The sequence below is a fragment of the Mauremys reevesii genome, linkage group 11, assembly GCF_016161935.1.
Source record: "Mauremys reevesii isolate NIE-2019 linkage group 11, ASM1616193v1, whole genome shotgun sequence".
Lineage (NCBI taxonomy): Eukaryota > Metazoa > Chordata > Testudines > Geoemydidae > Mauremys > Mauremys reevesii.
The window spans coordinates 64,842,328-64,865,238 of record NC_052633.1 but is presented as its reverse complement, the minus strand read 5'-3'; the positions used below and the strand labels follow the sequence as shown (position 1 = coordinate 64,865,238).

Sequence of the window (22,911 nt, the reverse complement as noted above, 5' to 3'; positions counted from 1 at the left end):
CATTCTTTTGTTCTTTTGACAGGCCCTTTTGAAGGAGATTATATATACAGAGAGAAAATGATCATAGGTTGTAATAACAGGACAAACTCCAATGCAAATACTAATGCTGGCCAACTGTCTTTCCTCATGAACAAGACATATATTTATATGTATCTACTTTTAATGAGAAATAAAGAAATTGTTAATTTGAAATGTACAAGGAGAGCTGGTCGACAGTTTTTGAATTTTAATTAGCTTTTGGTAAAATTTCCACCAAAATTTTCTACATTTTTCAACTGGGGAATCTATTAAACTCTCTCCTTTTGTTTCAAATGCTTAAAAATACCTAGAATTAAGACTAACTCATATCCTCAAAGGCTGTTATATAAGCTATGTCTGATGTTCTCTTCATTCTACATACCTAGTGTTTCTGGGCAACCTTTTAGCTGTTTTACCTGTTGTATGAGAAGTAGTTACTAATGCCCTTGTGCGACTGAACAGAGCAACAGTAGTTGGTTTGGTAGCTGCTGCCGAAGTGGTGGAAAACCCTGCAGTGGTTTTGCTCGGGGAAGATGTTTTGGAAGGATGTGTAGCTGGGATATTTTCTTCGGTGATTTTAATGCTAGTTGCAGTGCTAGTTTCCACTGATTTTGTAGTTACTCCAGTTATGTAGGCCAGTGTCGTGGTAGCAGCAGTTTGAACTCTGCGAGCTTTCGTAGTAATAGAATGATCTGTAGTTGACACAGAACGCTGTGGCCCAAAAATCATGGCTGTTGACAGTGTAACTGTTTTCTGTGTTGTTAATTCCGCTGCAGGGAACACATCCCTTTGACTTGTCATATTTGGCAAGATACTGGTCGATGCTTTTGCCATCTCAGTGTGTTGGGTATCCTTGCTCAGACTTGGAGAAGCTGTTGTCAGAAGCAAAGAGGTCTTTTCAAAACGGTCCCCACTGGAAGTGAAAGTTCCTCCTGTGGAGCTCTCTGTTACAAGTGCGGAAGCTGATGTGGATGAAGAGTGACTGCTGAGCTGTTCCATAGATTCAGTCTGAAGAGGAAGTGGTCCTGTGGTTTTGAAACTAGTGCTCTCTTTCAACTGGTGTGGTCTGCTGTGATTGCTGAAATGTCTGGGTGTACTCCCAGAGAACACAGCAGTCGATGGCTCCATTCTGTCTGTCCCTCCTGATGTAACCCTGGACCTGCTGGTTTGAAAACTGTCACCAGCCTGTGATGGTGAAGATGCTGAAGAAAATGAAGGTAATAAGGATGTTAATAAAGGAAATGATGCAACTGATGAGGAGGTGGATAAAGATGACGACAAAGATGGTGGTGGGAGTGACGATGATGGTATCACTGATGAAGAGGATGGTAGAGATGACTCTGATGATGCAAATGAATGAGGTGGCGATGGCGTTGATGAAAGCAAGTGATGTAATGATGACACCGAGGAAGAGGATGGAAATACCGATGAAGATAATGATGAGCTACCAGTTGGTGACGATTCAGTGCCAGTGAAAAACAGAGTTGCATTTTGTAGATTGACTGTAGAAGAGTAAGTTGGCATTTTGGAAGAATGTACAAGCAAAGGCTCCGTAGATGGAGCAATTAAATCCCCGTCAGTTGATGACACGTTACTTCCTCTGCTCTGAGCCATAAAAGATGAGGATTGTGCTAAATCTGAAGAGTTGGAAATTTCTGCATAAAAAGTGGAACTTTCTGATGATTCGGCAGAGGTGCTGTTATTTGATATAGATAGTAATGTCCTGTCACCGCCTCTACTGAATGTGGTTTGAATGTACATGCTGTCAGTGCGAGAAACAGAGGTCCTTTTCTCAGTGTCGATGCTGCTAACTGGTTGATGGCTACTTGCAATGCCTGGAATAGAAGAAAAAAAGCAACATGACAGTAATATATCTCAAAATATTTTGGCATTTTACTGAAATTATATGTCTGATACATAAAATGTACTAGTCTGTGTATTGGTCCATCCAGTCGATCAGTTTGTAAGGAGGTTATTTGCCAGTGAAAACTAGCTTGAGTGCAATGTTTTTGCAATTGTAACTATGTACTTATGACTATAATGGAATTTTTTAACACCTTCTGAAATGTTAACCTCAAACTCTTGCAGCATTGAGTCCAACACAGGAAATGTATGTTCACTAATAAGTATTTTTATCTCTTTTCAACGTTTTGCCTTTTCACGTGATTGAGTACTGTGTCCTCTTCTTGTACTTTGTGAAAGGGTAAATAGCAAAGTCCATTTGTCCTCTATACCATTCAGAATGACCTTATCCTCTAACTCTCTTCCTCCATTCCAAATTAAGTAAAACCAGTCTTTTTTTAATCTGTTTTTGCACAGAAAAATTCTCATGCCTCCATAGGAAGAAATTACTTTCAAGGACATGTTCTATGTTAGTGTGTATAAAATAAAATAATGTCTTATAAAAATTCATTGATCAAAGACTTTATAATCAGGAACCTCAAAAGTACAACACGTCTCTTTGAAAACTTAGCCGTGGATGACATAGAATATTAACATTTATTTTACAGTTAATCGTTGAAAGAGTGTGTGTGTAGTGAATTTCAGTGTTTGCCAAATTCACTGTAATGTCCTTAGAAATATAGGATGGGATTTTCAAAAGTCCTTCTGAATTGGCCTAACTCTGCTCCTACTGAAAGCTCCCATTGGCTTCATTGGGAACTGAGTTAGGCCAACAAGGAGCACTTTTGAAAATACCACCCATAAAAAATAAGGTAGAATGCGAAAGAATAGCAGATCTATCAGATTTCTACTAATACTAGCCAGTCAAGAATCACAGTTTCAATGTTAATAATCCTAGCTAGCTGGATGTTTACCCCTTTGGAAAGATTCCCCAAAACGTGTGAGCTTGGCTTTGATTCGGTTACTTTAGATAGCACATGGGTATATGGGACTACCATCTGTCTGCACACATGGAAAGTATTTAATGCACTGGTGAGATTTTGTATATAAAAGACTGGCATTCTCAAACAAAACACTTACTTGAAGGATCATTTTGGAAAGAAGAGTAAGTTGGTATCTTGGAAGAACGTATAAAGAAAGTCTCAGTTGAAGACCCAGTGAAACCCATATCATTTGCTGAGATACTCGTCCCTCTAGTCTGTGCCATTGAAGGTGAGTGAATTAATTCTGAGGAATTGGCAATTTCTGTATATGAAGTGGAGCTTTCTGTTGTATGGGTAGATGTGCTATTTGTCAGAGATTGTGACATCCTTTCTCCACCTCCGGTTAACGTAGCTGAACTGTACATACTGTCAGTATAAGGACTGGAAATTCTTTTTTCTGTTTTTGAGCTGCTAAGAGACTGATGGCTACTTCCAACAGCTGTAATGGGATTAAAAGGTGGAAATTAAATTTTATATGCACAAATCAGAATGAAATTGTGAGTTCTATAATAATTTTACCCTGAAATACAGGGCCAAATAACTCCAGCAACTTAAATGGAGCTATGCATGGGATTAATTTGATTTATAAACACTTTTTACAAATGAATCACTGAGTATTTAAAAAAACAATATAATTTCTATTGATGGAAACCTTTATAAGCGAGACTTTCTAAGGATGAAAGGTATTGACACAATGTGTGTCAGTAGAGTTGGAATGATGCATTAGAATTACTTGTATGACCTGGACGAGTCAGGAAGTGAACAGTCTCCTACACTAAGAAGATGTGGACCACTTTCCTACGCCGTTAGGTCACTGTTAAATACCAAATGCTGTGTAGGTGATCTCATTGAAGAGAATCATTACTGCTTACAAATAGTGTGCCTGGCAACTGCAGTGGCTTTGAATTTGTTAGCGATAACAGTATGCATAACCCACATTGGGGAGGAGTGGGAGAGAATGTTTTTCTTATCAAAATGAGATTTTTGAGTTCAGAAAACTCACAGGGTGTATCATTTGGTAAAGACAACGTTGAGCTCTTGGAAGAATCAGTAAGCAAAGGCTCGGTGGAAGGCTCCGTGAAATCGGCATCACTTGATGAGATATTGAAACCTCCAGCCTGTGATACAGAAGATAAGAACTGGGTTGAATCTGAAGACTCGGCCGCGTCTATATTATGAGTGGAGATTTCTGTTGCCGCAGTCGATGTGCTGCTGTAAGTTTGAGATTGGGATGTCCTCTCCCCACCTCTGGTGAATGTTGTTGACACGTATGTACTATGAGTAGGAGAACTGGAAATCTCTTTTTCTCTATCTGAAATTGTAACCGATTGATGGCTACTTCCAACTCCTGAAAAGGAATTAAAATCTGAAAATTAAAGTTTTTATATGCACATCTTGAGCAGAACAACAATAGTTCTTTACACACACACACACACACACGTGCGCGCATCTGAAAAGAAATCTGGAAATTATTCACTCTTCAGAATGTTATAATTATTTAAAAGATAATCATTCATTAAAACCTACAGCTTAGATTCCTTGAGCTGTTCCAGAGGAGAAGGATAGCACAGAATGTTGGATCCTGGCCCACAATGGCCAGCAGAAAATTCCATTTGCCCAGGGAGCTATTAGGTGGCATAACTGGCTTCTACACCAACTGCCCATCACACCAGCCTGAAAGGTGGAATACTGGAGGCATGCTGGGACATATGAGGGAAAAGGACAGAGCATGCCTGCACTATACCAATTCTTTGTAGACTTGTGGTCCCATAGGGATATACCCAGCTGGTGTAAGTTAGAGCAGCTCCTAAGCTCATCTAACTTATGCCCGTGGGCCAGGGCCAGTGCAAATGCACCATGGGAATCAGGGAAGTGTAACTTGATCCCTGGTAGTTCCCTTCCTCTTGCACTAAGCAGACCTCTGCACCGGAATCTGAGCCTTTATATTCAGAAATCTTCAGAAGTTTGGGCATCTCTTTGTAAAATGCAGGCTCTGAAAGCCATAAAAGGGGTTACTAAAACAAATTAAATTCAGTGAAGATAGGCATTCGAATTCAACACCTATAGAAATAGAGGTACAGTCTACAGGTACAGTTTAAATCTAAGCAGTCCAGATGGTATGCCTCTACAGTCCAGCTAGTTGGTAAAGAATCACTAAAGGTATGTCTACACTGCAGTTAGACACCTGTGGCTGGCCCATACCAGCTGACTCAGGCTCACAGGAGTTAGTGTAAGTGGCTGTTTACTTGCAGTGTAGATGTTTGGGCTCAGGATGCAGCAAAGGTCTGGGACCCTCCCACCTTGCAGCGCCTGAATGTTTACACTGCAATTAAACAGCTCCTTAGCCCAAATCCTGCAAGCCTGAGTCAGCCGGCACTGGCCAGCCGCAGGTTTTTAATGGCAATGTAGCCATACCCTAACGGCCTGAATCTCCTCTCTTAGTCACACTAATATCTTACAATACATGTACTCCCATTTAGCATAATGGGAGTACTTGCAGGATATGGCACTGCTGGACATGAGCAATTGTGCCAGAATCTGGCCGAGATTAACTGTACCATTGTGGAGGGGAAAAATGGATGACTATTAAAATATTCAGAGCAGTGCTAGAAGAGAAGGTTGGTCCAGGGTTAAGGTGCTAGCTTGGGACTTGGGAGCTCCATATTTAGTTCTCTGAACTTCCTGTCTGACCTTGGACATGTCACTTGGTTTTTCTCTGCCTCAGTTCCCCATCAGTCAAACGGGGATAACAGCACTCACCTACCTCACCAAGGTGTTGGGAGGATAAATACATTACAGATTGTTAGGCGCTCAGATATGATATTATCAGACGCCATATAAGGACCTTTCATAGGTATGAGTGAGTTAAAGAGCAACTGATTCTTTAATGAAATGGGTTGACTTAGTTTTGGGGGGTGGGAGGGTCTTTCTTATTGTTTTTTAAATGGTGCAATAACCAGCTGGGAATTGCAAAACTCACCAGCGAGATCATTTGATGAAGACGAAGGAGATGGGATCTTGGGAGAATATGTAAGCAAAGGCTCGGTTGAAGACTTAGTGAAGTCACTTGATGAGATATTACTTCCTCCAGTCTCTGCTACAGGAGATGAGGGCCGGGGTAAATCTGAAGACTCGGTATTTCCTAAGTTAGAAGTAGAGCTTTCTGTTGCATCAGGTGATGTGCTGCTGTTTGTTAGGGACCTGAACGTCTTCTCTCCACTTCTGGTGAATGCTGTTGAAATGTAAGTACTGGTGGTATGCAAATCAGAAGTCCTTTTCTCTGTAGCTGAGATGTTAATTGGTTGGTGGCTACTTTCCATGGCTAAAATATGATAAAGAAAAATTATAATTTCATATGAATAAATCTAAACACATGAATGAGTTTTCTTCCAACAGAACACAGATGAATACAGTGCATGTATGAATATTGAAACAGGGTTAAGTTTCAGTCTGGAGAAAATGCTGCTTTGGAAAGACATGTACACTTCATATTCAGTAATACCTGAAATTATTATTTGCAAAAACGAATATTAGAGCCATGAATAGTGCCACCAAAAAAATAACTGTGAGACTAACAAGCTGCATGCTTAACTTCACCCTCCAGTTACACTGCTTCGCATTGCATGCTACTAGCACTTACAAAAATTTTAAAACTATAGAAATAATGTCAGTACAAGGACTGGACATTCTTTTTCCTGTATTTGAGCTGCTAAGGTACTGATAACTATGTCCAATGGCAGCTATGATATCCAAAGGTGGAAATTACATTAACTCAGAATGGATTTGTGAATTCTATAATAATTTTGCTTGAAATTCAGGACCTAATAAATCCAGTGTGTAACTCCATTAACTAAAATGGAGCTACACACGGGATGAATTTGGTTTATAAAGAATAGATCAAGAAAAATAGTTGTGTATAGATCATTGTGTATTTAAAATAACAAAATCTTTTCTATTGATAGAAACTTTTATAAACAGAACTCTCGGAGGATGAAGGGTATAGACAAAATGAGTATCATTAGAGCTTTTGAATAATGTTTACAAATCATTATCATCAAAGTGTGACCCAAACTAGTCAGGTAGTGGGCAGTCTCCTACACCAAGAAGATGTGGTCCACTTTCCCATGTTGTTACCTTAACAACACTTATAAACTGATGATAGATAGATAGATAGATAGATAGATAGATAGATAGATAGATAGATAGATAGATAGATAGATAGATAGATAGATAGATAGATAGATAGATAGATAGAAAGAAAAACAAATCAGGAAATTGTTCAGTCTTTGGAAAATGGTAACTTAAAAGAAAACCATTGAGTGAAACTTGTGGCTTAGATTCCGGTGGCTGATGCAGAGGAGGAAAGTGATAGAGAATAATGAAACTTGACCTAAATGGCCAGTAGAAAATTCCCTTGCTGAAGGGAAGGTCTCAGCTGGTTTCTGCACCAACTGCCTCTCACAAACAACCTGGAAGGTGGAGTATTGGATGCAGTCTGGGGCTAGCAAGGGGGCAAGGCATACCCTCACTACACCAATTCTCAGTAGAGTTATGATTCCATAAGGAGCTAGCCAGATGGTATACACTAGAGCAACCCCCAAACTGCTCTAAGTTATGCTGCTGGGCCTGGGCCAGTGCACATGCACAGGACAATGAGGGAGATGTAACTTTGCTCCATGGAAATTTCCCCTCCTCCTATGCTGAGCAGATCTTGGCACGGGAATTTTAGCCTTTATAATCAGGAACCGTTAGACATGTTAACATCTCTGTAAAAAGTGGGCTCAAAAAGCCATAAAGGATGTTACTAAAGCAAAGTTGGAGCACTGAAGTTGATTGAAATTCAACACCTACAAAAATATTTAAAAGTACAGTCCACAAGTGCAGTTTAAATGTAAACTATCAAGATTGCCTGCCTGCTCCAATCCCGCTGGTTGGTCAGGAGTCACGAAGGGCCTGAACCTTCCCCCTTACTCACACTGAGTAAAACTTTCCTCTGCAAGCAGTCCCATTCGGCATAATGGGACTACTTGCAGGGCCTGGCACTATGGCAGAGAAAAAATGGTGTCATTCTAGAGGAAAAAATGGCTTTTTTTTAAGCGATTAAAATATTAAGATGCGTGATAGAAGGGAAGGCTGTCCAGCTGGTAGAGTGCTAGCTTGGGACTTGGGAAGCCTGAGGTCAAGTCCCAGCTCTGCTACAAACTTCCCTGTGTGACCTTTAACCAAGCTCTTTGTGCCTCCATTTCCCGTCTGTAAAATGGGGATAACAGGACTTCCCTGACTCACAGGGCTATTGTGATGAAAAATACATTAAAGATTGTTAGGTGCTCACATACTAAGGTAACAGAGGCAATATAAGGACCTGTGCACCTCAGTTCCTCCAATCCTCTGCCTGTGGCACATAACAGTCTAGTATCCTGTGGGCTTTAATACTGTGGTCTCATTTCTGTTATCAGGTTAAGTGGGCGGATGCTTGGTGCTGTTGGTGGCCTGTGATACACAGGAGGTCAGACTTAATGATCTAGTGGTTCCTGTGGCCTTAAACTCTGACTCTATGGCCTTTCCTGGGCTTGACTTACTAAAGAGCATCTGATTCCTTAAAAACGGGTCAACTGAGTTTTCTGGGAGTAGTGAAGGGCTCTTTTTATCATTTTTTTTTAGTACTGTGCAATAACCAGTTGGGAATCACAAAACCCACCTGCAAGATCATTTGGGGAAGACGAAGAACTTGGGATCTTGGAAGAATGTGTAAACAAAGACTCTGTGGAAGGCTCAGTGAAGTCACTTGATGAGATATTACTTCTGCCAGCCTGTCCTACAGGAGACGAGGGCTGGGGTAAATCTGAAGACTTGGTATTTTCTAAGTAAGAAGTGGAGCTGTCTGACACATCAGGCAAGGTGCTGCTGTAGGTTAGAGACCTTAATGTCCTCTTTTCACCTCTGACGGATGTCATTGAAATATAGGAACTGGAAGTATGCAAATCAGAAGTCCTTGTTTCTGTAGCTGAGCTGCTAATTGGTTGGTGGCTACTTCCAATACCTAAAGTGGGATGAAAAGATGGAAATTAAATTTGATATGCCCAAATCTGATCATATTTGTGAGTTCTATAATAATTTTGCCCTGAAATACAAGACCAGTTATGTCCCACATATCATTCCATCAATTTAAATGGAGCGAAACATGGGATAAATGTGGATTATAAAAACTAGATAAAGAAAAACAAGCTGTGTATAAATCACTGGGTATTTAAAAAACAATATATTTTCTATTGAGTCAAACCTTCATAAGAAGGATTCTCCAAGGATGAAAGGTACAGACCACAATGAATTATTATAAATAAACCTTGACCCAAACTAGCCAGGTGATAGATACTCTCCCATTAAGAAGATGTGATCCACTTTCCTACATTTTTAGTTTAACAACATTTATTGATACATATATACACTGCATGGGAAAATTAATCCAGAAATTATTCAGTCTTTAGAAAATAATAATTACTTAAAAGAAAATTACTGAGTGAAACCTGTGGCTTAGATTCCTCAAGTTGTTCCAGTGGGAAAAGGCTGTAGAGATTAGAGCTCTGTGAAAAACAGACTTTTTAGCTCTCTAGCAATTACAAAAAAAAACAAAAAAAACATAAAAACCAAAACCAAAGTTTTGGGTTGACCAAACAACAAAATGATTTGAAATTTTTGGTGATTTGAAAAGTTAAAAAAATATTAATTTCAGTTGAACAAAAGTGTTTTATTTTGATATCAAGTACTTTTAAAATATTTTTGCATTAAAAAAATAAAATTGAAGGAGATTTCTAAATGAAAAGTCAATTGAAACCAAAAAATGTAAACAATTCATTTAAAAAATATCAAAATGAAATGTTTTGACTTTTTTGTAATTTTGCCCAGTTCAGGCAGAGTGATGGAAGTTGACCCTACATGGCCATAGGGGAGCTCCCAGCTGCCATAGCTGGCTTCTATGTCAACTGCCCCTCGCACACACTGGAAGGTAGAGTTTTGGAGGCACACTAGGAATGGCAAGGGGGCGGGACAGGGCATTACCTCATTACACCAATTCTAGACAGGCTTATGGTCCCACAGGGAGATAGCCAGCTTGTGTAAATTAGAGCAACTCAAAGGTGCTCTAACTTATGCCAATAGGCCAGGCCTAGTACAAAAGCACCATGAAAATCAGGGAGGTATAACTTGCTCCCTGGCAATTGCCCGCCTCCTGTACCACACAGAACTCAGCACGGGAACCTGAGCCTTTATATTCAGAAATCTTAAGAAACGTTGGCATATGTATGTAAAAAATGGGCTTAAGCCATCAAACCAAAAGTTTGTAATGAAATGCAGTGAAGTTATTGAAGGTTTCAGTCAATGACTTTTGAACTGGAACTCAACAACTCTAGAAATATTTAGAGGTACAGCCCACAGGTACAGCGTAAGTATAAATTAGCAAGATTGTATGCCTTGCTAATCCAGCTAGTGGGTAAAGAATCCCTAAGGGCCTGATTTCCCCTCTTACTCACACTGAGTAATACCCTCCTCTGCAAGTAGTCTCATTCAGCATAAAGGGAGTACTTGCAAGGCATGGTACTGCTGGACATGAGCAATGGTGGCAGGATCTGGCAGAGAAAAAATAGTGAGATTATAGAGAAATAAACGGATTGCTACTTTTTTTTTAACAAAAGTGAGTAAAATGATCAGAGCAGTGTAGATGGGTAGTATGGTCTGGGGACTACGGTGCTAGGCTGGGACTTGAGAGACCTGGCTTCAGTTTCCTCCTCTACCACAGACTTCCTGTATGATATATGGGTAAGTCATTTAGCATCTCTGTGCCTCAGTTCCCCATCTGTACAATGGGGATAATAATCCCTACCTTGCAGGGGTGTTGTGAGGAGATACATGTTAAAGATTGTTAGGCACTCAGATACTATGGTAACAGGGGGGAAATATAAGGACCTTTGATAGGTATGAGTCTGAATTAAAGAGCAAGTGATTCTATTTAAAAAAAAATAGAATCAGAGTTCTTTGGGGGGGGGCAGGAGGTTCTGATTATTGTTTTATGTTTGTAAACGGTGCACTGACCAGTTGAGAATCACAAAACTCACCTGCAAGATCATTTGGGGAAGACGAATAACTTGGGATCTTGGAAGAATGCGTAAGCAAAGGCTCTGTGGAAGGCTCAATGAAGTCACTAGATGAGATATTATTTCCTCCAGCCTGTGCTACAGCAGACGAGGGCTGGGGTAAATCTGAAGACTTGATATTTCCAAAATTAGAAGTGGAGCTTTCTGCTGCATCAGGCAATGTGCTGCTGTTTGTTAGAGACGTTAAGGTCCTTTCTGACGCTCCGGTGAATGTCACTGAAATATAGGAACTGGAAGTATGCACATCAGAAGTCCTTGTTTCTGTAGTTGAGATGTTAATCGGTTGGTAGCTACTTCCAATAGCTAAAATGGGATTAAAAATGGAAATTACATTTGATATTCCCATATCTGACTCGATTTTTGAGGTCTACAATAATTTTGCCCTGAAATACAGGACCAATTATGTCCCACATATCATTCCATCAATTTAAACAGAGCTAAATATGGGATGAATTTGGCTTGTAAAAACTAGATCAAGAACAACAAGCTGTGTATAAATCACAGGGTACTTCAAAAACAATATATTTTCTATTGATTGAAACGTTCATAAGAAGGACTCTCCAAGGGTGAAAGGTACGGACCAGAATGAATTTCATTAGACTTGGAATGGTGCACTGAAATGATTATACATAAAGCATGGCCCAAACTAGCCAGGTGGTGGGCACTCTGCTGTTAAGATGTGATCCACTTTCATACACAGTTAGTTTAATAGCACTTATTTGTTGATACATATAGACACTGCATGAGAAAACAAATCTGGAAATTATTCAGTCCTTAGAAAATGAATATTACTTAAAAGAATATTACTGAGTGAAACCGGTGGCTTAAATTGCTGTACTTGTTCCAGAGGAGAAAGGTTGCACAGAGAGTTCTATGAAAAACAGACTTTTTAGGTCTCTGGCAATTAAAAAAAAACAAACCCCAAACCAACAAAAAAAACCCCAGATAACCACATTTGGCATTGAAAAGACAACAAATTTTTGGTGAAACGAAAAGTAAAAAAACTTTATTTCCATCAAACAGAAAAGTTTCATTTTAATTTCAAGTACACCTCTACTCCAATATAATGCAACCCGATATAACACAAATTTGGATATAACGCAGTAAAGCAGCACTCCGGGGATGGGGGGGGAAAGCTGCGCACTCCGGCGGATCAAACCAAGTTCGATATAATGTGGTTTCACCTATAACGCAAAAAGATATTTTGGCTCCCGAGGACAGCGTTATATCAGGGTAGAGGTGTACTTTTAAAATATTTTTGCTTTGTAAAATAAAATTGAAGGATACTTCTAAATGAAGTCATATCAAACTGAAAAATTAAAATAATTCATTCCCAAAATGTTGAAAGGAATGTTTTGACCGTTTTTTGTACTTATTTGGAGTTTTTTTTGCCAGAACAATTTGGTAAAAGTGACATGAAATCATGATACATTTCAGTGTCACCAAATCTTCGTTTTTCACAGCAAAAAACTTTTGGTCAGAAGAATTTCACCAAGGAAAAGAGTGATGGATTCTGGGCCTAACTGGCCAGAAGAAAATTCTTCTAGTGTAGGAGATCTTTCAACTGACACAGACAGCTTCTACTTCAACTGCCCATCACACCCAACCTGGAAAGTGGAGTAGTGGAAGCACATTGGGGCTGGTGAGGGGCAGGACAGGGCATGCCTGAATTATAATTCTCGATAAGCTTATGGTTCAGTAGGGAGATAGCCAGCCGGTGTAAGTTAGAGTAACCCCTCAACTTCTCTAACTTACGTTGATGGACCACTCAGATACTATGGTAACAGAGGGTCATATAAGTAATTCTGATTGGTATAATTCTGAGGGTAGGTTTACACTTACCTTCCGGGTCGACGCGGTGAGTTCGACTTCTCAGAGTTCGAACTATCGCGTCTGATCTAGACGCGAAAGTTCGAACTCCGGAAGCGCTGCAGTCGACTCCGGTACTCCACCACTGCAAACGGCGGTGGCGATGTCGACGGGGGAGCCGCGGAGTTCGACCCCGCCGCGTCTGGACGGGTGAGTAGGTCGAACTAGGGTACTTCGAATTCAACTACGCTATTCACGTAGCTGAATTTGCGTACCTTAGTTCGACCCCCCTTCTTAGTGTAGACCAGGCCTGAGTTAAAAAAAACAACCGATTCCTTTAAAAAAGAGTATTCACCCACGAAAGCTCATGCTGCAAAACATCTGTTAGTCTATAAGGTGCCACAGGATTCTTTGCTGCTTCTACAGAACCAGACTAACACGGCTACCCCTCTGATACTTAAAAAAGAGTCTGACTCAATATTTGGTGAGGGGGAGGCTCTTTTACCATTTTTTTGAAAGGTGCACTAACCAACTGGGGAATCACAAAACCCACCTGCAAGATCATTTGGGGAAGATGAATAACTTGGGATCTTGGAAGAATGCGTAAGCAAAGGCTCTGTGAAGTCACTAGATGAAATATTATTTCCTCCAGCCTGTGCTACAGCAGACGAAGGCTGGGGTAAATCTGAAGACTTGATATTTCCTAAGTTAGAAGTGGAGCTTTCTGCTGCATCGGGGAATGTGGTGCTGTTTGTTAGAGACGTTAAGGTCCTCTCGGACGCTCCGGTGAACGTCATTGAAATATAGGAACTGGAAGTATGCACATCAGAAGTCCTTGTTTCTGTAGCTGAGATGTTAATCGGTTGGTGGCTACTTCCAATAGCTAAAATGGGATTAAAAATGGAAATTACATTTAATATTCCCATATCTGACTGGATTTTTGAGGTCTACAATAACTTTGCTCTGAAATACAGGACCAATTATGTCCCACATATCATTCCATCAATTTAAACAGAGCTAAATATGGGATGAATTTGGCTTGTAAAAACTAGATCAAGAACAACAAGCTGTGTATAAATCACAGGGTACTTCAAAAACAATATATTTTCTATTGATTGAAACGTTCATAAGAAGGACTCTCCAAGGGTGAAAGGTACGGACCAGAATGAATTTCATTAGACTTGGAATGATGCATTGAAATGATTATACATAAAGCATGGCCTAAACTAGCCAGGTGGTGGGCACTCTGCTGTTAAGATGTGATCCACTTTTGTACACAGTTAGTTTAATAGCACTTATTTGTTGATACATGTAGACACTGCGTGGGAAAACAAATCTGGGAATTATTCAGTCCTTAGAAAATGAATATTACTTAAAAGAAAATTACTGAGTAAAACCAGTGGCATAAATTCCTGTAGTTGTTCCAGAGGAGAAAGGTTGCACAGAGAGCTCTATGAAAAACAGACTTCTTAGGTCTCTGGCAACTCTAACCTCTCCATCCCACCGCCCTGCCAAAAAAAACCAACCCCTCCTCCCGAAAAAAAAACACATTTGGCATTGAAAAGACAATGGTGCACTAACCAACTGTGAAATCACAAAACTCACCTGCAAGATCATTTGGTGAAGACGAATAACTTGAGCTCTTGGAAGAATGTGTAAGCAAAGCCTCTGTTGAAGGGTCAGTGAAGTCAGTTGAGGAGATATTACTTCCTCCCCCCTGTGTTACAAAGGTTGAGGCCTGGGTTAAATCAGAAGACTTTGTATTATCTAAATTAGAAGTGGAGCTTTCTGCTGCATCAGGTGATATATTGCCGTTCATTAGGGATCTTAATGTCCTCTCGCCACCTTTGATCAATGTTGTTGAAATATATGTAGTGGTGGTATGTAAATCAGAAGTTCTTTTTTCTGTAGCTGAGATGCTAATTGGTTGGTTGCTACTTACTATAGCTAAAATGGGATTAAGAGAGAAAAATTAAATTCAGTGTGGCCAAATGAAAACTGATTTGCAAATTCTATAATCATTTTCCCCTGAAATACAGAACCAAATAAATCCAAAGTTTAACTCTAACTTAAATTAAGCTCTGCAATGAATATGGCTTATAAAGATTAGGTCAAGAATAAAATCAGTGGAGTATTAATCACTGTGTATTAAAATAAATCTTTTCTACTGATTGCAATTTTTATAAGCAGGTCTCTCCAAAGATGCTGACACACTAAGAACCTAACAGTAGGAATAATGCATCAGAATTATTATAGATTATGAACCAAGCTAATCAAATAGCTGGCCCTTTTGTACACTAATAAAATGTGGTCCACTTTCTTACACTGTTAGCTTAACACCACATTCATTGATATATATAAATGGCACGTGAAATTATATCTGGAAACTTTTCAGTCTTCAGAAAATGATAATTTCTTAAAAGAAAATTATTCAGTGAAATCTGTAAAGCAGCAGAGTCCTGTGGCACCTTATAGACTAACAGACGTATTGCATGCCGACAAAGTGGGTATTCACCTATGAAAACTCATGCTCCAATACATCTGTTAGTCTATAAGGTGCCACAGGACTCTTTGCTGCTTTTACAGATCCAGACTAACACGGCTACCCCTCTGATCAGTGAAATCTGTCGCTCAGATTGGTTCCTGTGGCTGATCTAAAGCAGAAAGGTAACAGAGAGTGATGGAACCTGCCCCTTAATGGCCAGCAGAAAATTCCCTAGGCATAGGGGAGTCCTCAGGTGGCATAGCTGGCTTCTACGCCAACTGCCCCTCACACACATCCTGGAAGGTGGAGTATCGGAGTCATGTTGGGAATGGCCAGGGGGTATGACAGGACAGAATTCTTGATAGGCTTATTGTCCAGTAAGGTGATAGGTAATGTAAGTTAGAGCAGTCCCTAAAATGCTCTAATTTATGCTTATGTGCCAGGGCCAACGCACCATGTGAATCAGGGAGGTGTAAATTGCTTCATGCTAGTTCCCATTCTCCTGCACTGACCTCAGCACAGGAGAGAATCGGAGCCTTTTATCCAGCAATCTTTAGAAACTTTCGCTCTTCTATAAAAAGTAGGCTCAAAAAGCCAAAAAATGTGTTACTAACGCAAAGTTGGTAATGAAATTCAGTGAAGTTGGGAATTAGAATTCAACACCTATAGAAATATTTAAAAGTACCACCCACAGGTACAGTTTCAAGGTAAGCAATCCAGAGTTGCATGCCTTTGTCAATCCTGCTAGTTGGTACAGAATCACTACATGCCTGAATCTCCAATTTTACACTGTCATATCTTACAATGCATGTAGTCCCATACCTCAGAATGAGAGCACCTGCAGGATATGACCCTGGTGGACATGGGCAACAGTGGCAAAATCTGGCAGAGAAAAAATGGTTGCATGGTGCATGGTGACGTTGGACCAGTCAGTTTCTCTGTGCCTCAGCTCCCCATCTGCAAAATGGAGATAACAGTCTTCCTTGCCTCACAGGGGTGTTGTGAGGAGAAATACATTAAAGACTATGTGCTAGTCAGATACTATGGTGACAGGGGGGCATATAAGGACGTTAGATAGGTAAGACTCTGAGTTAAAGAGCAACTGATTCTTTAAAAAAAGGGGTGACTCAGTTTTGAGGGGTGGGGAGGTTCTTTTTATTGTTTTACGTTTGTAAACGGTGCATTCAACAGTTGGGAATCACAAAACCCACCTGCAAGATCATTTGGGGAAGACGAAGAACTTGGGATCTTGGAAGAATGTGAAAGCAAAGACTCTGTGGAAGGCTCAGACAAGTCACTTGATGAGATATTACTTCCTCCAACCTGTGCTACAGGAGATGAGGGCTGGGGTAAATCTGAAGACTTGGTATTTTCTAAGTCAGAAGTGGAGCTGTCTGCTACATCAATTAATGTGCTGTTGTTCATTAGAGACCTTAACGTCTTCTCTCCACCTCTCGTGAATGATGTTGAAATGTCTGTACTGGTGGTATACAAATCAGAAGTCCTTTTCTCTGTAGCTGAGATGTTAATTGGCTGGTGGCTACTTCCAATGGCTAAAAGACGATAAAGATTATAATTCCATATGCATAAATCCAAACAGATAGGTTTTCTTCTCATATCACCCAGATGCAAATAATGCCTGTACGAATATTAAATATGGGTACTTTTCATTCTCGAGAAATTGCTAGCTTAGAGAGATCTGAACCCTTCACAGTGAAGACCACCACGTGAAATTAATACTTGCAAAAAATTAGCATAAACCATGAAAAGTGAAACTAAAAAAACTGTGGCAACAACAAGCAGCACGCTTAACTTCATCATTCAGTGATATTTGCTTTGCATTCCATGCTGCTAGCACTTACAAAATTATAAAACAACAAAATATTTGGAATTAAATTCAGCAGGCTTAGAACACTGAATAACTAAGGACTTGTCTACATGAGGTGTTACTGTGCGGCAAGACAAAGTGGGACACTACAGTGCACTAGCTTGCTGCACGCTAACATCCAGTGTGGACACTGCTATGGTGCAGTAGAAGTCCTGGAGCATTCTTTGACTTGCTATACGTTACAAGCAGACATGGCCACAGCTCCCGGAACTCTTAGGGTATGGCTATACTGCAAGTAAACGCCTGCAGCTGGCCTGTGTCAGCTGACTTGGGCTTGTGGGCCTCCAACTACCATGCTGTTTAGGCTCAGTTTGGAACCTGGGCTCTGGGACCCTCCTCCCTAGCGGGATCCCAGAATCTGGACTCCAGCCTGAGCCTGAATGTCTACACTGCAATTAAACAGCCCAGCAGCCTAAGCCAGCTGAGATAGGCCAGCTGTGGGTGTTTAACTGCAGTGTAGACATACCCTTTGTGCACCGTAGCATTGTCCACACAGGATATTGCTGCGTGGCAAAGTAGTGGCTTGCTGTGTAATACTACCCCAGTGTAGACAAACCCTAGATATTCAAAAACACATGCGATGCAAAGGGGTGGGAGAAGTAGATATTAGACTCCTTCTCCAGTGTAGCTGGCCAAGAACCACAAATCTTAGCGGACACAACAAAGTCAGCACGGCCTTTAGTTTGAATTACTGATGACCGGACTCAGTTCACAGGCAGCATTATGGTCCAACAGATACAGAAAAAGACAGGCACTCAAGAGATCTGGGTTCAAATCCGAGCTTTGCTGCACAACCAGAGGTAACGATTAGAAATAGTCAAAACTATTTTTGACAGAAAATTGGATTTTGACTAAATCGAAATTTTCATGAAAAGTGTCAGCTTTCTGTGTAAAATTTTTGACTAAGTGTCAAAAAGTCAAAACCCTGAAAACCAAAAACTCTTGTTTTTCTACAAAAAGTTGAAATTTTCCACCAAAAATCCAAACCACACCTCCAGTTTCCCACAAGCTCTAGTAATGATGCCTACCTAGTCGTGAACTTTTTTGAGATCTATGAGAAAAAGCTATATAGTGCAAAATATATTATTTCTCCTCTAGTAAAAGAATAATTAGGCATTTTGTTCACAAAGGGATTTTAAAATAAATTAAAAAACACTTTAAAACAGCAAGCTAGTGGACTAATAATGCTCACCTTTGGAAGCAGTTTCTGAAGCAGAATGAGACTGTGTAAGCAAAGGGTCTGTTGAAGGCTCTGTGAAATCTGTGGCAGCCAATGAGATATGAATTCCACTGGTCAGTGCTATAGAAGATATAGATGACGACTGGGTTAAATACGAAGAGCTGGACATTTCAGTACCAGAAGTAGAGTTTCCTGTTGCATTAGAAGATCTGCTGGTGTTTACTAGATCTTGTAACATCCCCGCTCCAGCTCTGGTAGATGTAGTTGAAATGTACATACTGGCAATGTGAGAACTGGCAATATTTTTCTCTGAGCCGCTAATTGGCTGATGGCTACTTCCAATGGCTGAAACAGGATAAAGAAATATTAAAATTCCATTCTCATAAGTCAAAACACTTGGACAATTTTTCTTCCGATAATATTCAGATTCACAGTTTGTGTGTAGTGGGGAAAATGAAAATGTTTCAGTTTGGAGAAAATAAATGATACCATGAAAAGAAATCACTGACTGAAACCTTTATATTGAGGAAACCCTGCAAGTATTGACAGATGTCTGTTCATAGAGTCATTGAAATGTACGGCTGGAATGGACCTCAAAAAGGTCATCTAGTACTTCCCCCTGTGCTGAGGTAGTATTAACTATACCTAGACCATCCCTGGTTGGTGTTCGTCTAACCTGTTCTTAAAAACATCCAATGACGGGGATTCTACAACCTCCTCTGGGAACCTGTTCCTATGCTTAATCAGCCTTATAGTTAGAAAGTTTTTCCTAATATCTAACTCAAATGTCCCTTGCTGCAAACCAAGCCAATTATTTCTTATCCTACCCTCAGTGAACACGGAGAACAATTGAACACCATCCTCTTTATAACAACTTTTTACTATTTTTAGACTTATCAGGTCCCCCCCCCCGCCCTTTTCTCTTCTCTAGACTAAATATGCCCAATTCTTTTAACCTTTCCTCTGAGGTCATGTTTTCTAACCCTCTTACCATTTTTGTTGCTCTCCACTGGATTCTCTCCAACTTGTTCACATCTTTCTTAAAGTGTGGTGCCCAAAACTGGACATAGTGCTCTCCAGCTGAGGCCTCATCAGTGCTGAGTAGAATGGAACATGTACCTCCCATGTCTTACATACGACACTCCTGTTAATTCATCCCAGAATGACATTTGTCTGTTTTGTTGCAGCATCACACTGCTGACTCATATTCAATTTGTGATCCACTCTAACCCCCAGACCCTTTTCTGCAGTACTGCTGCCTAGCGGTTATTCCCCATTTGTGCATTTGAGTTTTAATTCCTAGGGGCAGTACTTTGCACTTGTCTTTATTGAATTTCATCTTGTCAATTTCAGACCAATTCTCCAGTTTATCAAGATAATTCTGTATTCTAATCCTGCCCTCCAAAGTGCTAGCAACCCCTCCCTGCTTGGTGTCATCTGCAAATTTTATAAGCACACTCTCCACTCCATCATCTATGTCATTAATGAAAATATTGAATTGTATTGGACCCAAGACAGACCCTTAGGGCAATGGTTCCCAAACGTGTTCTGCCGCTTGTTCAAGGAAAGCCCCTGGAGGGCCGGGCTGGTTTGTTTACCTGCCGTGTCCGCAGGTTCGGCCAATCGTGGCTCCCAGTGGCCGCGGTTCATCGCTCCAGGCCAATGAGAACTGCTGGAAGTGGCAGCCAGTACGTCCCTCGGCCCGCGCCGCTTCCAGCAGCTCCCATTGGCCTGGAGCAGCGAACTGCGGCCACTGAGAGCTGTGATTGACCAAACCTGCAGACACGGCAGATAAACAAACCAGCCCAGCCCGCCAGGGGCTTTCCCTGCACAAACGGCAGAACAAGTTTGGAAACCACTGCCTTAGGGGATCCCACTTGATACGTTCTCCCAGTTGGACAACGAACCATTGATAAAATAATGGCTAAAATATATTAAAGGATCAGTTAAGGGGAAAAAAAACAATCAATGAACTAACAGAGATGCATACTGAACTTCACCATTCAAAATGCATTGCTTTTGCATTTTCTCCTTTGTCCCTCCCCTGTCTGTATGTTGTCCATGTAGACCCTGCCCCTGCAAACAGACCCATGAAGGTGGACCTTTTCCCCAGTGAAGTCACTGAGTCATGTGGGGACAGATGAGCTTGCAGGATCAGGGCCTGAGACTGCATGATCCACATCTGTTGGAGAGGGCCTATCACACTGCTAGCACTAAAAGAACAATACAGCAAATCACAAAAAAAATATAAAATAATAGAATAAAAATTATTTTTTAAAAGTCGTCATAAATAAATAATAAAAATACCATCGCGTGTTTGCAATTAAGTTCAGCAAATCTGGGAGGCTGAGTACAAAGGATCTTTCTTAAATATATGGCCCAAATGCACAAAGTGTGAATTACCAGTAATGAATGCCCTCTCCACCACAGTTAGTTGTTCAAGAAGTACTACTACTAATCAGGACTGGCTCTTCTATAGCACTTTTCATTAGTACGTCCCACAACGCTTTACGAAGGAACATTTCAGAAACTCCAAGAATAACTGGACCATTACAAAAATATTATTGACTCATGAGATCTAGAGTGGCCTTTAATCGGAACTGCTGACAAAAGGACACAATTCAGAGGAAGCCATTTGTTCCAACAGGTAGCAAACAAGAGAGACTCAAGAGGCCTAGGTTAGGCTCTGGCTCTGTTAGACTTGCTTTGTGGCCTCAGTCAAATCATTTAACCTCTCTCTACCTCTGTTTTCCTATTTGTAAAATTAAATAATGATACTTACCCAGCCTTTTGCAACTTTATGAAATGTATGGCTGAAAAGCACTATACAGATTTTAAGGCCAGAGAAGACTATGGTGATTTAGTCTGACCGCCTGATTAACAACAGCCATAGAATGTCATCCACTGATTCCTGTATCAAGCTTAATGACCTGTGACTGAACTAGAGCATGTATCTTTTCAGCAAGACATCCAATCTTGATTTAAAGATTTCACGTGATGGAGAATCCCTCATGTCCCTCTGAAAATTGTTCTAATGCTCAATTACCCTGACCGGTAAAAATTTGCAACTTATTTCCAGTTCGAATTTGTCTGGCTTCGATTTCCAGTGAGTAGGTCTTATTATGCCTTTGCTAAATAAAAGAGGAGTCTACTATCAGACACCTAATTATGCTCAAGTCACCTCTTAACCTTCTCTTTGCTAAGTAGATTGAGTTCTTTAAATCTCTTACTGCAAATCTCTTACTGCAAGGCATATTTTACAGCTATCAAATAATTCTTGAACCCTCTCTAACTTTTCAATAAAAATTGCTAAATGCTTAGTACTATTATTCCTATATTTTCAAAAAATGACATTTGGTAATATTTTATAATATTTTTACTGTGAAATGAAAAGCTTATGGACTGTAAAATTCACCTGGCAGACCACTCTTTAAAGGGGAATATGTAAGTAAAGGCCCTGTTGAAGACTCAGGGAGAGCAGCAATAGTTGATGATCTATTACTTCCTCCAGTCCATGATAAAGAAGCTGAGGAGTGGGATAGATCTGAAGACATGGCAATTTCTGTATGAGAAGTGGTGCTTTTCAGTGAATCAGTCGAAGTGACGCTGTTTGTTAGCAACTGTATTGTCCTCTCCCCACCTCTGCTGAATGTAGGTGAAATGTACATACTATCAGTATGAGAACTAGGAGTCTTTTTTTCCATATCCCAGATGCTAGCTGTCTTGTGGCTGCTTCCAATGGCTGAAATACAATAAACAGAAATGAAAATATTTGTATTGTTGTTGTGCTAAAAGCACTTACAGTGGCAGCTCTTAAAGACATGCCAATTTTGGCTTACACAAGTAGCTAAAGTTGCCACAGTATTTGCACTATTACCTAAACTTCCCTATACTTCACACAGAGAATACTGCAAATACCGGTGTGTATTGTCTAATTATCCAATGGAATTATGCATGTTTTTAAGTGTGAATGCTGTAATCAGACACATATAGCACACGTGAGAATTTTTCAATCAGTAGAAAAAAAAATACATAGCCCTGATGCTTTTGCAAAAACACAAGCATGTTTTGCAAAAACACAAGCACAGCTGTACTCCTGGTCACAGTCCATGGGACATGTGCATGAAGAAAGTGAAGTGTTTTCAGGATAAGGGTCTAAGAAAAAAATCATTGACTGAAAATGTTATACACAGACACTCTTTGCCTATAAATAAGAAAACAATTTTTATTTACCCTATGACCCTGTTACATTGCCAGAGCTGTGTAAAGGGGCCTTAGTGTAAATGAGAATCAGTCCTGGAATGCCGTGAAAGGTGTTAGTCGCCTTAATGTTTGTAATGAAATTCAGCAGAGTTGGATGGCTGAGCTCAATAATTTAGAGACATATGTATGGTTAATATAAATTACCAATACTGCACTCCATCTCCATGTCACTGGTCGGTCAAGTATGACAAATGCATCTTCTAAGAAGCTCACAGAAGAAAACAGATCACCTTTCT

General features: G+C 40.2%; 1 protein-coding gene across 2 annotated transcripts in view; it reads right to left on the bottom strand.

The window, feature by feature from the left end:
• Positions 1 to 22,911, bottom strand: part of HEG1 (heart development protein with EGF like domains 1) — an 86,109-nt gene that overhangs the window by 33,043 nt on the left and 30,155 nt on the right. The window contains exons 3-13 of one of the 2 annotated variants that reach the window (XM_039495720.1): positions 21,828 to 22,154; positions 18,425 to 18,757; positions 16,556 to 16,897; positions 14,465 to 14,806; positions 13,413 to 13,742; positions 11,012 to 11,353; positions 8,602 to 8,943; positions 5,884 to 6,225; positions 3,907 to 4,269; positions 3,001 to 3,342; positions 435 to 1,853 (exon numbers count right to left, since the gene is read on the bottom strand). In XM_039495720.1, the coding sequence (XP_039351654.1) occupies positions 435 to 1,853; positions 3,001 to 3,342; positions 3,907 to 4,269; positions 5,884 to 6,225; positions 8,602 to 8,943; positions 11,012 to 11,353; positions 13,413 to 13,742; positions 14,465 to 14,806; positions 16,556 to 16,897; positions 18,425 to 18,757; positions 21,828 to 22,154 (4,824 nt within the window). The remainder of the gene's footprint in view (positions 1 to 434; positions 1,854 to 3,000; positions 3,343 to 3,906; positions 4,270 to 5,883; positions 6,226 to 8,601; positions 8,944 to 11,011; positions 11,354 to 13,412; positions 13,743 to 14,464; positions 14,807 to 16,555; positions 16,898 to 18,424; positions 18,758 to 21,827; positions 22,155 to 22,911) is intronic. The other variant, XM_039495719.1, reaches the window with a different exon arrangement.